We start from the raw sequence: 15,075 nt of genomic DNA, 5'->3' as shown, positions 1-15,075 counted from the left end.
CAAGACTGACTGTTTTTCACTAACTTAATACAACATCTGAAATCCAAGGTAGATGAACCTCTCCAAAACTATAGCGTAGCTTTGTACAGCAGATCTGTGTTGGTTCATCTCTTCCCCTTCCATTACATTTTTATTACACGTAAGAGTCATACACATATACAAACAGCTCTAGAGAGATAAATAAAATGTATATAACATGAAGTGTAAGGCTATTTCTACAATAAATCAGATTTGCACTCAGAAAAGTATCCTGCCTAAAGGCTGCAAGACCATGCAATCCACTCCACTAGACAGGTGCGCACCAAAGAAAGCAACTGGATTCTCCAACACTTGCTAAAAAAAAGTTGTCCTTCCAAATGAACAGCACGTCACACAAAGTAGAACAGAACAGACACTAGAAAGTCAGGAGAGCAGTCGGGAAAACAGCAGTTAAAGAACATCAAGACACATCTATATTTAGTAAACAAGTTAGGCTGGAACTATTGAAGATTAGCAGAAAAGGCAACCTACTGAGAGACACAAAAATAAAAAAATAAAAAAAAGTATTTCATCCAATCAAGTAAGAAGTCGTAGGGCAGAAAGCTTAATAAGAATACTGCTACATACCCTCAGTGAATATTACATGAATACTTAAAACACAGAGCCAAAAGAAAAGAATATTAAATAAAAATAAGAAGTGAAAAGGGAGTGAGAAGGAATAAAAGAAAAACAAATGAAAAAAAACAGAAGAGAAAAACATTTCATGTGTTCCAAGATTTAGCAATAAACTCAGACTTTTAATCTCTCTGGTGTCCCTCTTCATATCCCACCCCTCCAACAGCACCACCCATTTACATCCACTGACCGACTTATCAACTAAAGCTGCAAGCTTGTCCACGAACACAACCTTTCTAAATCAGAGCACGTGTGATTCCTAAAGATGACTCAAAACTCTCGGAGGAGCTTGCATGGGGTTTCCAGGTAGCCATCTTTCAGCACCTGATGAAAGAAAACCACAGAAAACTAAAGTTCTGCATTGATTTGAACAAGCAGATAAAGAAAAAAAAATCCCATCAAACTGAGTGCTTGGACTCATTTGTTTACAGAGAGGAAAATCAGGCAAGCAGTGGCTCCACCTGAGCTCGTGGGCAACTGTAAAAAGATTTCTTGAAAAGGAAGTTAGTGAAGCTTATAAAAAGCTGTTTATCAGGTGATTCTGAACTCCTAAACAGAAGAATGTCCCTACTAGAAACAGCCAACACCAGCAACAGCACAGAGACCTGCACTGTCATCATACATGCCACGTGTTACAAAATTAATTACCCTCTAACACCCTCCCTATTACATTATGTGTGGGTAAAACAGGAACAACATTCTTGGCCTTAAAATCACATTCATTAAGGATTAGATTTAGCAAAGACCTAAAGAAAGAAGGGAAAAATAAACCTCAATAATTGATAGAAACCACACTAAGGGAAGCAGCTACTTTGAATAGCAAGGAGTGGCAAACAGAATCTCCCTGCATGTTACTAACAGTACAATTAGCAAGGTAATGCTGTTAAAAAGAGAAAAGTGCTTCAGAGGATTTGTAAGAGTACTGTTCTTGACCAATTTTTTCCTCTTAAATACTTCAGGATATAAAACACAGGGAAAAAAATCCTTATAGAGCAGGTTTTTCAGAAAGAGAAAATTCTGTCAAATAACTATACTTCCCATATCAAAAGTATTCAGTTAGAGAGTATGAAGTACACACCATAAGGCCAAAAATTATACTCAGCATCCCAGGCATTAAAAGCCTTTCTACAGGAGAGAGAAGAGAGACTTTTTAACAGACTTTCCTGCGTTTGGGGTTTATGGTTTCTTTGTTTTTAAAAGCAAGAGTGTTATTCACAACCAGGCTAAATATTGCCAATTGCTCTGTGCAAAAGAGACTGTTTTTTAAACACAGTCCTTTGCTTCTCAGCTGGCGACAGCAAAGGGCTGCTGCTCACTGCCCACCGACTAAAGCCCATGCAAACAAGAGGTGGGCCACCACTGAGTTTCTAAAGCAAACGGCCTGTCTTCTTGGCTGTTCTTGTTTAGTCACCCCGGTACCAATCATCCTTCTCAGGCAGGATAGACTTGCGTCCTGCCAAAGTTTTTATTTTTAAGAACACTAGCACACTGATAATAGCACAAAGCACTCCCATGAGCACAGCCCAGTGAATTAAGTTGAATTCACTGCCTGCGGACTAGAAGGGCAACTGTTTAAAAAAAAAAAAAAGTCTTTATATCCTAGCCTAAATAAATGACAACTTGCTGTTGCATTCCACGTGCTCATTTTTCTCGGTACAAAACCCAGCCACAGATTAGTCACAATGCACTTTCTTCATATGCTCTCAAGACACAGCGCACTGGTGACCACTAGATCCTTTCTGCTCCAGTTCTCCTGCCGCCTCCAGCGTACCTGCCTGTTCATCACTGGGGCCAGAGAAAAGCCTTAAAGGACTTTAGCAAAGCCAGAGCTTCAATAAACTCTACTGGCTCTTCAAATCCAGAAGAGGAGCACATCCTCATAAAAGTGCCTCAGCAGTTATCCAGTCCAGCCTCAGTATAGCTATGAAACAGGTATGTTTTCAAGCAACTTTTACGCAATACTCACCATAAGAAATGAGGAAAAAAAAAAAAAAAGAAACTGACCTACATGCCACCCCTTCTGTTAGTAGTTGTTAGATATGCTACAGTTAGTAGCAGTACACAGGGACACAACACATAGATCCCATGTAACAAGAATCACTTTTTCATTTCATTTCTCCAGCTCTCCCTCTAGTAACATGAACAGAAAAGCCTCACTCTCCACTTAGTCATTACAGCTCTCCTTTGTCTTCTTTCTCTGAAAAATAGGCCTAAGCTCAACTACTCTGTTTTTTTCTTTAATCCTTAATTATTTCGTTTGTCTGAGACTTCAAGAGAGGATTGATTTTAATTTCTCTGTGAAAATATTTTCAATCATAGAGAATTTTACAGTAAAAACTGCACCTAAGCTTCAGGGCATGGTGCACAGCTGCACAAAACCAACTGTCAAAATTCGGAAGGTGAGAGCTCTTCATTTACTTCTGTAAGTTCCTATTCTCCCACGGACCTCATTGCTGGAGAGAGTCCCATTAAAATGCTTCAGACCACGTTGTTATCATATGCTGGTGGCAAAGTTGGAAACAGCTGTACCCTTTTTTTTAATGCATCTGATGAATGTTTCCATATCCGTGTTTACAATCAGTTATTGTTACAGAGCTCAACAAACAGAAGCTTTCTCAGAAGAGAAAACAATGCAACAGCTATAAGAGCAGTGGAAAACTGTCCACCAAAGCACATCTCCTCACCAGCCCATCATGGCTTACTCTTCACAACCCTAAATCTAGGGGGATCAAAAAGATCTCATACCTTAGCCAGCTAACCCTGCAAAAAATAAAAGGGGTACTACATGAACAGCTTAACAGTTGCCACAGAGAAGCAACACACTGGGAAATGCTTCATGTTAAGACAGCTCTCTGAGACACTTTCAGCTACAGGCATGCATTTGCAGCCCCAAAGAAAGCACCGGATCCAGAAAGTTAACTTTCCGGCCTGAGAAAGGCGGCAGCATCCTCCATGCTGTGGGAGGTTCGCAATACAGTAAAGCCAACCTAAGAGAGTTTTGTCCGCAGTGCAGTCCTACAGCCTTCTGCTCGGCCACCCGTTCACTGTGGGCTAACCAGCACCAGCATGAGGGTGAAGGAGATCAAGGGCAGTTGTCTGCAGCACGAAGAGCAGAGATGGCAAAAACAGGACTGCCTTACTGACAGGCTCAGCACCACTATTTCTCACACGGGCTTTTTTTTTTTCCTCTTCCCTTCCCTACAAGTGTGTTGTTCTCTTATTTTGGTGGATTTAACATCTCTTTCCCCTGAAGATGCCACCGCTGTGTTGTTTTGACCAGGACCCTAAAGAGAGAGAACTTGGCAGATCCAGAGGCAGACACCCATGCTGTGCTCCTGTCTCGGCGAGGGAGCAGGGCAGAAGCCCAGGCGCTCGGTCCAAGTTCCTGGACTTCTTGTTCCCATTCAGAAGCACATTCTTTCACTTCAAGCGATGCATCTGAAAAAGCGGGTGGCCAAAATTCACTAAGCCCTCAATTCATTGAGCCCTCTGATGAGTGTTGTGTTGGAAATGCTTCAATGTGAGGTAAGGCTGTCTTACTTGACATAGCAAATGGGATTTAATAACCACTTTACAACTGGTGATGTTCAAAATGTACTGAAGTCCCAATAAATATGAAATATTTCTGTGCTTTATCAGGAGTAAATCAATACCTATTGCAGTTGTGGAACTTAACTCATAACACAGATTTATTTTTTTTTCCTGTCTAGAATAATTGCATACTCTTCTCTTATGTACAGTGTTACATAAACATGTCCTAAAACAATAACCGAAACTTTTTTTAAATTACATATTAAATGGTTTCTTTCATCTCTTTATTCTCATAAAAGTTTCAGTGTGGAAGCCAAAATAAAACAGCTGCGTAAAGTATTTTCAACTGCAAGAGACATGTAAGAAGGTATTTCTGCCTGTGCTGGAGGGCATAATCTGTAATAACATTTTGCCTTCCAGATAATGACAGGAGGCATTAAAAGGACAACTTGCTCTCTAATAAGCTCGCTTGACTGGTGGAGCACGCACATACATAGATGGCAGAGTTTTGCCAACAATAATTTTAATTAATTTTTACGTTTCATTCTAAATTACATTAATTTATGGCCTTCCTAAAAGGCGTTTAGCTGACAGCTAATTAAATTCAAGCCATTAGATTTTAATTAGAGATGTTAAAAAAAAAAGTCTCAAAACAATTCACACATCTTCGTGAACGCTACACGCTTGTTATCAGCAACAGCAAACAAGAGACGATTATAAAAACAAGACAGCATGGCTGAAACCTGAAAACAAGCAGGCCACGTGAAGCTTCGTGCTTCGAGGCTGGAGATTCTGGGCATGCCCTCTCCTCAGCCCCACTCCAGAAAACCACTCTGCACCCATGGCTACTATAAAATCAAAATCGGAGTCCAACTAACAATGAACATCACGACACACACTTTAGAAGGCTGAGCTTTGCTTAATCCTCATTAAATTCTAATGAAATGGCAGCGCCTTCTTGACCAAACAGTGAAAAAAATTAAAGGTCCAGCTGGAGCCTCCCTTAATAATGCAAGTGGGATGCTCTGAGGAGCCGATTGCTGCTCCAGTGCAGGGCACTGGGACATCCAACTGGACTGTCTTACTCTGCAAGCAACCTCCGTGCAGGAAAATAGTGCTTTATGATTTCAAAATGATTGTCACCCCCCAGCCACCCTCCTCCTTACAACAGTTATTTCTAAATATGGACGTCGGGGGGGGGGGGGGGGGGGGGGGAGAGTACTTCATGAGTGAAAGCAGCATGGGTGCTCTTTGATATGTTGATCAATTTCAGTACTGGGTAAAGAGGCTCATAAATATTGAGCGGGTCGTATTTGCATGTGTCACCCACGGGCACAATTTTCCCGATGAAAAATGAGGACAGAACCCTGACAATTTCTTCCTTTTTGATCGGAAGATATAAAATGACCATGAAAGTTACTTGAGCATGGATAGTGTATCAGGCCATGAGCCAGGCTTTAAAAGAAAAAAAAAAAAAAAAGCGTACTGTTAATTATGGTGCACCAGTTTGGTTTGGACAGGTGCCCAAAATGCTGGAGTAGACATTTCGAAAACCTTAAAGGTTAGGATCACACTCAGCAGCATTTAAATGAGTCAACGTTTCCAGAAAATCGAGAACTATTCGCTATTATTTCACAGAGGCATTGTAAAGAGAAATCGATCCGGTTTTTTAGCGGAACTGATTTACTCTTCTCCGGGAGACGGACCGAGCCCGCGGGAGGTGCAGCAGGGCCGAGCGAAGGTGCAGGAGGCGAGGGGCAGGTGGGCGCCCCACGCGGGACTCCCCGAGCCGTGCCATCGGCGGAGCTCGCAGAAAATAAACAGCAACGTGCGCGCCTGGCGAGCCCTGCGCTTGGCAATCGCTTCAGCTCGCACTTTTAATCGGGGCCGCTCCGTGCCGTATGCGCTCCGTCCTCTGAGAGGCTGGGAAAGCGGGCTGCCCAAATGTTTTCCTTAAAGCACCCGGCGGCGATTTGCCGCATGCAGCCTCGGGGAAGTCGCCGAGGAGGCAGCCTGTCAGTTTCCTGGGGATGTTTGGGGCGAACATTTCGGCTTTCGGCGCTGCTCCCGGAGGCCGAGCCCGAAGCGGGCGTCCAGGAGCGAACCCCCCCGGCAAGGAGCAGGTTTCCCCCGGGCCGGGGGTCCCGAGAGCCGCTCCCGCCCCCGGAGGGAGGCAAAACCCAAGGGAATTGACGGGAGCAGGGCAAGCAACTAACTCCGGGGAAGCACAGAACAAAGGAGGCAAGTGCAGCCGGAGCTCTCGCAACAGATGGTTTGAAGCTGACCAGATTTCGCGCTGGCATCCCCTCCCTCCTCCTCCTCCTCGCTTTCCTCCCTCCCTCCCAGCGCGGCCAGCCCCGCATCGTCCCCAGCCCCGGCACCCCCGGGTCCCCCCCAAACCGCAGGTGCGCGCCCCCCACGGAGGGGCAGGAGGGCGGGCAGGAGGCTGCCGGCAGGCTCCCCCCGTGCCGTGCCGTGCCGTGCCGTCCCGTGCCGTGCTCACCCAGGCTGCCGGCGAACCCGTCCATTTTGTGCCGGGGGAGGCTGGCGCCGCAGCCCGAGGCGAAGCCGCTGGCGCCGGCCAGGACAGGTTCATTCACCCGCGGAGCAGCGGCGCCGCAGCCCGGCGCTCATGAGCCGCCCCGGGGCGGCAGCAGCTCCTCCTCCTTCCTCCTCCTCCTCCTCCTCCTGCCGCGGCTCCGTCCGTGCGCCGCGACCCCAGCAGGGCGGCGAGCGCCGAGCTCCTCCCGCCGCCGCCAGCGCCGCCCCAGCGCCCCGGGCCGCCGTGCTGTCGTGCTTCCGACTCCGCCCGCCCCTGGCAGCCGCCGCTTCCCCCCCGGGCGGGACGGGGACGGGCCCCGGGACGCGGCTGGGGACGGGGAAGGGGGCGGCTGATCCGCCGGAGCCCGCCGAGCCCAGCCCCGGAGCGGGGGGGGGGGGGGGGGGGGGGATGCCGCCGTGCGGGGTGCCGGGGGGTTTTGGGGAGACGGTGCCTTGCTCCCGGTGCCCCTTCTCCGCGCCGGGCGGCAGCCCCAGCCTTCCTTATTTCACCCTCGGGAGCTTGCACCGCTGGGAGAGCCGGTTGGGCGACCGAGGGTGATAATCCCAGCCATCAACACAGAAATTCCCGTAGGTGGCTGTGAACACGCCCGCTCAAAGCGGGCTGGGGGAGCTTTTGTCCCGCCGGGCGTGACACCGGGGGGGGGGGGGGCTGTCACCGGTGTAACCCCGCGGTCCTCACGGTGCCCGCAGCCCCGTTCCCGGCCGTCCCCGCAGCTCCCAGCCCTGCGCTCCGTGCGGGAGAAAAACGGGAAGGAGAACCAGAAATACAAGTCAGCCATGCTGCGTACCCTTAGCCTCTCCCCTCGGCGTGTTAGGCAACGCGGCCGAGCCGGGCGATGCATCGCTTTCTCCCTGGTCAGGAAAAGCTGCGTACCCATTGCGACATCCTGTTTTGATGCAAGTGTTTTCCCTTCACGCACTCCGTGGTAGCGCTGCGGTCGTGCAGCGAGAGGGGTGAGTGCCTCGTGCCGCCGGCTTTTGCAGCCATGTCACCTAATGACAGCCCGGGGATGTTGTTGAGCAGGACCGGGGAGGAACGTGGTCTGCTGGAGAGCTGCGCGGCCCCCATGGCTGCCTTTCCCCAGCGCCGTCCCTTTAATCAAGCACAAGTGCGGTTAACTTGCTGATCCGCGACACGAAATAAGCCCAAGGCACTCACGCTTGCTCCTTCCCACCGAGGCAGAGCCCTGTGTAAATTCCTCGGGTGGGGATCGGGTGCTTCAGCACGCTGTTGAATTAAACAAACAAAAAGCATGCCCAGCTGCCCGCTCGAGCTCTTAGCAGGACCGTCCTCCAGCCACAGCAGCGAGCGAGTTACAGCAAATACGCCTGTAAATAAAGTGCCATCTCTATTTTATGGTCTGGAAACCGAGGCACAGAGGAGAAGGTGACAGCAATAGATGCTTATCGAGAAGTTTAATTACTAGCGAAACTGGTTAGGAGCATGAATGGTTTTGATTATCTGCATCCTGCACAACTTGCACAAAACTACATCAAAGGGTAAAGAGCTGCAAACAGAGCTACTTCTCCATGGTCTTGTTTTAAACACAAGATGAGTGTGGTACTCGAGTACTGTTGGAAACACAAACTTCAGTACTAACATTTAAAAAATAAAGCTATTTCACTGTAGAGCTAAGGAACTGAATAAAACTCAGGAAATTAGGAAGGACATGTACCTCCACGTGACTTGTTAATTGGGAATTTCTGAAGAGCAAACTCCATGCAGGATTTACATAAAAAACAAAAGTCTGTTAAACTGCAGCATTTAAATCCTTGTGCTACCTTCTTCAGCCTGAGTCAACTTCTGAATGATGCCTGAATTTAGGTGGGGACTTGTTTGGGGTGTTTATTTATTGGTTGTGTTTATGGTGTATAGAACAGATGTAATTGTGGTATAGATTAGAAAAGTTTAACCAAAAAATCTGCAGTAAATACGTATGTGGGTGTGGGTATATCATCTTTAACAATTTTACTTGGCTGTTGAGCAAAATAACTTATGATTAAAGCAAAAAATACTTTTTGTGTATGTCAGTTTCAGGCAGGTACTGGCAGATGACTTAACATAGCCTGTAGATAAGCAGCATGACTGTTCCAGGTGCAAACCCTAAGGACAATGTGATTTCTTACCTCTGGTAGAGTACCTAGTACTTAAGTGTGGTGGAGGGAGAAGTTGGATAGTGCTTTAAGGAGATTAACTTCTGTTTCTAAGTTGACAATAATTCAAAAACATGAAGCAAAGAGTTAAAGCAAAGCTTTAAAAACCTCAATGATTATCTCCTTTTAGCTTGCATCTTGAGGCTAAAGAAAGATTACATGATTTAGGGTTAGAGTAAACTCAATATCTCACCCCAACTTTCAAATCAGCTAGAAGTCCACTGTTTTATTGCATGAGTAGATGGTAAATAGAAAATGACAACAGCAATACCACAGGGCAGGATTTCTGCATCAGTTTGATGGACTCATGCTTTAGGAAATCTGAATTCTTCTCTGCAGCCTTCCCTCTTGCTGCAGGCCCCTTTCCCCAGCGTGGCTGAGCCCAGGCTGGGTTAGGGTGAGGCTCCTCAGAGCAGCTCAGGAGCGATGACTGAGACGGTTCCTCAGCTGCTGTGCCCCGGCAGCTCGGTGTGACTAACTCTGCAGGACTACCCCGACCCCAGCTGAGGACCTGCACACACACGCGGAGTCTCCTCTTACCAGAGGAAAGCTATGGAAAATATGAACCGCAGGAAGAGGTCACCGTGAAGTACACAGTGGAGGCTACATACATTCCAGAGATTTTTACTCTGCTCTTGAAGGAAATAGGCTATTTTCCCCCATTGTTTCATTTCTCTGGCACATTTTCCTTGGACCACAGGTTTTTGAACAGTACTTCTTGTAAGAATACCTCTGCATTTATTTATATATATTAATTGACATAGTTTAGTTACATTCAGCCTGGGAATTGTTTAAAACTTTTTGGTGGCTTGAATGTAAATTGTATTTAAGCGCTTTTCAACAGAGGAAACATGAAAATGATTAACAACTGAAAACGAAATTGCTGAGATTCTTCTGTGTGAAGTTGAGAGCCTGAACCTTTGAGCCACTTCATCTCACCCATTAGCAAGAGAAACCTACTTCCCACAGTACTTGTCTCCTATTACTTACAATAGTGTGTAGTTTCCTGGACCAAAGTGGAAACACCTGAAGGAAACCTCCATCCTGCATTTTTCCTGGTGCACCTCTTCAGGGCTAGCAGACATTGCTGGTACAAGAGCCAGAACACCCAAAGCCCAGCATCACCAGCCTGGCCCTGCTTTTCCTCTGCTCCCATCTGCAGCCCTAGGATGGAGGAAGCAGTGCTGCTATTTGTAACCAGCTGTGCCCCCCAGCTGGTGGAGGTTTAGGCATTGTGAGATCACTCCCTGAGCTGTGGTGCTCATTTGAGATGTCGTTCTTTTGCAGATATTTGGGGTTCTTTATGGTGCCTTGTTCTAAAGAGGAACAACTGTATTGCTTTACCATACAGTGTGGGATATTGTTAGTTTTCCCAAGTGAGGCTGGAGGTATAAGAAGTTCCCAGGGGTCACTGATGTAAGGGAAAATAATTTGGTGCCTGACCTAGAGGTAGATTAAATTACTCTTTCCTGGTTTATAGAGGGTACTCCCCTTACCTCCAGCACAGAGTCTCTGGAGTTTTCCTTTCTGGGCTGGGATTTTTCCTCCCATGTAAGTTTCCCAAGGGCATGAATCACCTGTAATGCTGAATGCAACAGGAGTCTTGCCAGGGATTTGAGCAGAACTGGGGAGGTTTTTTTTAAAGCTTGATAGGTAATGACGGGCAGTGACTGTATTTGAAGCTCAATGCCAGTGTTGCTGTTAATTATGTGTTTACCTAAAGTCTCGCATAAGCCTTTCCAAATGGGACTGAATTTGTTAACTACCGTGTCTATCCTCACCCATTTTGACAAAGACCTCTAGCTGTTACTGCATAATAAATGTTAGTCTTGATGTTGCTGTGTACCTGCTTGACTTTTATATTTGTGGAGCTGAGTTGATGTAAAGAAGTGCTCCATTGCAAATGGAGCAGAATGAGCCAGCACAGTGTGGTGCTTCACAAGCCACTCAGGAAGGTGCCACATCTGTACTGAATCCTTTCACGCACTTTCAGTTAACTTACTCAGTATCACCTTCCGAATGTTTGTTAAAGTGAATGGGCAGCTAAACGCACAAATTAAGTGCTATTTAATAGCAAACAGGAGGGGAAAAATAAAAATCCTTCCAATTCCTTAGAAGTCCTTATCTTTTTTAATTAATTATTCTTAGAGGTAAGAGGTTAAGGCATAACTAAGGTTCTCCTGGTGTTCCTCCATTGTTGTGTAAAGTATCAAAAGAATTTTTCTTCCAAAACAAAAAGATTAAAGTTTGCAGGAAGGTTTCAACAGGCTAACATCTGTTCTAGGTGGATTTTTTTATTACTTTTTTTTTTTTTTTGTAGCAGGATGGATTCTAGTCTAATTTCTATAATGCTACTACTTTATTGTTAATTAACGTGAAAAAAAAATCTCGTAAGTTTGAAACAGCTGTATGTAGCTGATCTTCTACAAGTTTACTTATTCAGTTTATGGCGAATTGATTTTGATCACAGTTTGGAAAGTCATTCCCAAATGTTCAGAAATGGTTTCTCTTAATAGGATAAATACAATTTAATGATGATAAAAATATATATTGTTGTTGTTGTTATTGTTGTTGTTGTTATTATTATCATTATTATTATTATTATTATTATTATTTTAAGATACTAATGATTTTTGAGGGGCCTCCATTATGGACACTCAACAAAGATGTTTCGATTTTGAGGAAGTGCAGAGCACCCTCTTCCTGAAAAATTGAGCTTACATTTGCTGTTTCTTATTGATTATCCCAAAACTGCAATCCCAAGCCATTAATGAAATTTTGACTAGGGCTGCATAATTTCCTGGTGTCCTCATTAAGTGTACATTTTGGCTCAAATGTAGAACCTATAAAAAATCTGTTAGCTTAAGCTAAATTTCACATTACAGAATTAATGTATTTATAAAATGGCAGTTTCCTAGAAATGTGACTACTGAGTAAGAGAAAAATAGCAGAGCTCTGGTGTTAATTCATTCACCAGCCCTGATGGGGAATGAGCAGATGCAGCGTGACCCAAAGCATTCGAAAAATTGGCAGAGTTGTAACAGAGAGAGTTGAAATTCTGTGTGTGCAATGTTTTTTTTTATTTTTTTTTTTCTAATGGGGGCATAGGAAAGGCTTAGCATTTTCATTAGAGATCAGGTTGAAAATTTTATTCTGAAACTTCGTTGATACTGAGATTATTTTAAGTAAGGAAATCTGAAAAACATTTCACAAAGCTGGAAAAATAGAATCTTATCTTCCTTCATCTCTCTCTAATGGCTACGTGGTCTGGTTTGTCATACCAAAGAGCACACTCGGTTGTTTTCTCAAATTAGGGAGCTCCTCATGAAATTCATACCTTGGTCCAAGCCCTATAAAAGTCTAATGCCTTACATAAGTGCTAAGTTAAGAATTTAGCCGAAGCATAAATTGATGCATTGGCTTTGTATCAGCCATTTACATTAGGATGCATTTTATTCCCTGCCTCAGGAAAAAAATGTGCTTCCGCATGTACTCAGGAGCACCGTGATGAGCTTTTGGAGCAATCTGTTTTTTGTCCCTACTTAGAAAAATTAGGAAAAGGTAAAGCTAATGAGTTAGCGATGTTAACTAGGGATGCTAACTAGTAGGTGTAAAAAGCACTGGAAAAAGAGTTGGTTTTTAGACTGAAGAGGTTATAGGGATCCCTCTTGGGGACAGAATAAATTAGCATTGCATGTAGATTTTTATTTTTTTTTTTAACTTAGAACATCTCCTGTAGCTTTGCATTTTATAGAGATCATTATCCATAATAACAAGCTGGTCCACACAATAGTCTGTGTGCATGTGTATGTATCTATAAATAAATGCACTCATATAGATCCTTCTTCATCAATGCCGTTCCCCCCCCTGTGTAATTCTGTTTAGGCTATTATTCCACTTGAACTATTTGTCAGTGAAAGGAAGTGCCTGCAGAGAAGTGATACATTACTGTATAGTTTCTTGCTGTGAAATGTTGATTTTAAAACAGACTGGCAGACTGCAGCTGATCCCATAATAAAAATGAACAGACGTGTTTTAGGAGGTTTTATTTTTCTTTTGTCCTGTTGTTATGTCCAGTTTAAGGAATCTTTTTTTGTCTTTCAGCAAAGCCATACTCAACAGTAAGTTTATGTCTTCATGTTTGGCCTTTTTGCCTCTGAGAGTTTGGAATTCTTTCCCATTTCCATTTCCACATTTTTAAGCTGTGACAACGACCATATTGCCTGGTTATTAGCTAGCAGGGCAGGTGTGCAATGTTTTCTTTTTGAAGGGATAGTGTTAGCACCCAAATTCAGTGAGCTGCGCAGAGATCATCCCCCATTTTAGAGATGAGAAGACCAACATGGTTGTTAATGCATGACCGTAGGCTGAAGAATGAAAACCAAACACAAGTCAGCATAGCCTAAACTGAAACATAGTGGAAAGCAACTGTATTCACATTAAAAATACTAATGTTGCAATTATATTTACATAGGGGTAACTTGGACTCAAGGGCAAGTCTGCTCTCTGTACGCCAGTAGTGCACAACAGAGCACCTGGGGCATTGCTAACTTCCATGCCCCCAGTAAAAGGCATTTGCTTTACTTCTCCATGAGAAAATATAGATCTAGGAAGGAGGCTTCTGCCTTCTTTTAGGAAGATCTCCTCTTGAACACACACTATTACTGCATTTGCAGAATTGGTCATGCAGAAATGGTTTCAGCATTGTTTGCTAAGTCTAATGAGGTATCTGATTGCTTCTTTGCTGAATGAATAACATCAGGGCCATTGCTATCAATCAAGAAAATATAAACTCTTATCTTTGCTTCTTAATACTCATGAAAAATAGGTCTCAGCTTAATATCTCCTGCTTTGATAAACTGCAAGTCTTTTAGTCAGATAGTGTGATGGGGCTGCTATGTGATCTTTTTCTGGACAAATTCTGTAAAGAGTTGAAGATGAAATTTCTGTCTTGCATCGGGTGAGTCTCTGTGTGTGGTTCTCTGACTGATCTAGGCAGGGGAGTTAGATTTGCCGTAGTCGGTGGCAGTAGGTTATTAACTTACTCGTAATAAGGCTGTCTTAAGCATACAGTGCATAGCTAAAGCAAATGAACTCATTTTCAGACAGATCTACCTGTGCCTGAAGAATTATTTAATAAAGCACATTTGTTTTAATTTCCATTACCTACCCTACATTTACAAATTATAGTTCCTGATTAATGACATCAGGAGTTGAACTTTGCCTTTTCAAGCACCAGACACATGCTGTGCTGTAGACACATTTACATTCCATTTATGCAAGTCGTCCAATTAAAATTTACTCATAGAAAGTATATAATACACCAGAATGAATACATTATTCCCCCCATTAATCTGCATTCTTTGCTTTTCAACAGAAGTGACCAACATTTCACTTTGTCCCAAATGGGAATTCATGTCAAAAAAAAAAAAAAAAAAGGGACAAGCAGCAAAATTGAAGGAAAAATTTCCAGATCAAATTAATAAATTGTATTTCTTAAATAAAGAATTGGGAAGATGAAAGCTTTCCCTTAATTTTGCATATAAATTTTCATTTAAAATTAAAGAAACCTGGTCTGATCCTACACAGCACAGGTTCCCCCTCATATGAAAAGAAGAATGTCACAGAAATGAGCATCCTCTGTCACAGGGTGGCCCATATCTCTGGGAGGGCAAGTCACTCAGTAATATCATCATGAACTATTTTAGGTTTTCCTTTTAAAGATAATGAGCAAAATTTAACAGCATCCATCTCTACGTGAGGCTGCACAACATGCACAAGAACTTTTGCAGTCCCTCACTTCTGAGCAGCACCCGGTGCTTTCCCAGTGCCCTTCTGCTGGTAAAGGATGAACAGAGCAACTTCTGAAGAGCATTTCTGGTGTGTAGCTAACATTAGCTAGCATTAACCTTTCCTGCCAGGGGCTGGTTTTCCCACAGGTGCTCACAAGCAACGCCGATCTGAGCCAGGCATCTCCAGTACCAGAAGCTACTGTCAATAACTCTGCAAAGGCAAGAGCTATGCTTGCTATTTTCTGGAGCCGCTGAGTGAATATATCAGCTTGAATGGTATCTCCTCACATGCTCTGTGAAATTTTGCCAAACTGTAGGCAGGATTAATGTAGTAGGTAGAAGGAAAAATAATGGAACAGTATTTGAAGTCTTCCATGCTTCC

At 44.0% G+C, this 15,075-nt stretch overlaps 1 protein-coding gene and 1 long non-coding RNA gene across 5 annotated transcripts in view; one reads left to right on the top strand and one right to left on the bottom strand.

Annotated features, from left to right (window-relative positions):
• EML4 (EMAP like 4) overlaps positions 1-7,643 on the bottom strand; it is a 158,701-nt gene extending 151,058 nt beyond the window's left edge. For 2 of the 4 annotated variants that reach the window (XM_080586106.1, XM_080586111.1), the window contains exon 1: positions 6,689-6,929. In XM_080586106.1, the coding sequence (XP_080442232.1) occupies positions 6,689-6,713 (25 nt within the window). In that variant the 5' untranslated portion in view covers positions 6,714-6,929. Of the gene's footprint in view, positions 1-6,688; positions 6,930-7,621 lie in introns of those variants that run through there. The other 2 variants (XM_080586108.1, XM_080586107.1) reach the window with 2 other exon arrangements.
• The window catches only part of LOC308192501, a 54,734-nt gene continuing 43,757 nt past the window's right edge, over positions 4,099-15,075 (top strand). Inside the window, exon 1 of the long non-coding RNA XR_013948849.1 lies at positions 4,099-6,426. This is a non-coding gene — a long non-coding RNA (uncharacterized lncRNA). The remainder of the gene's footprint in view (positions 6,427-15,075) is intronic.

The sequence above is a fragment of the Anser brachyrhynchus genome (genome assembly GCF_964034855.1).
Source record: "Anser brachyrhynchus genome assembly, chromosome: 3".
NCBI classification, from domain to species: domain Eukaryota; kingdom Metazoa; phylum Chordata; class Aves; order Anseriformes; family Anatidae; genus Anser; species Anser brachyrhynchus.
This window is presented reverse-complemented; position numbering and strand designations above follow the sequence as displayed.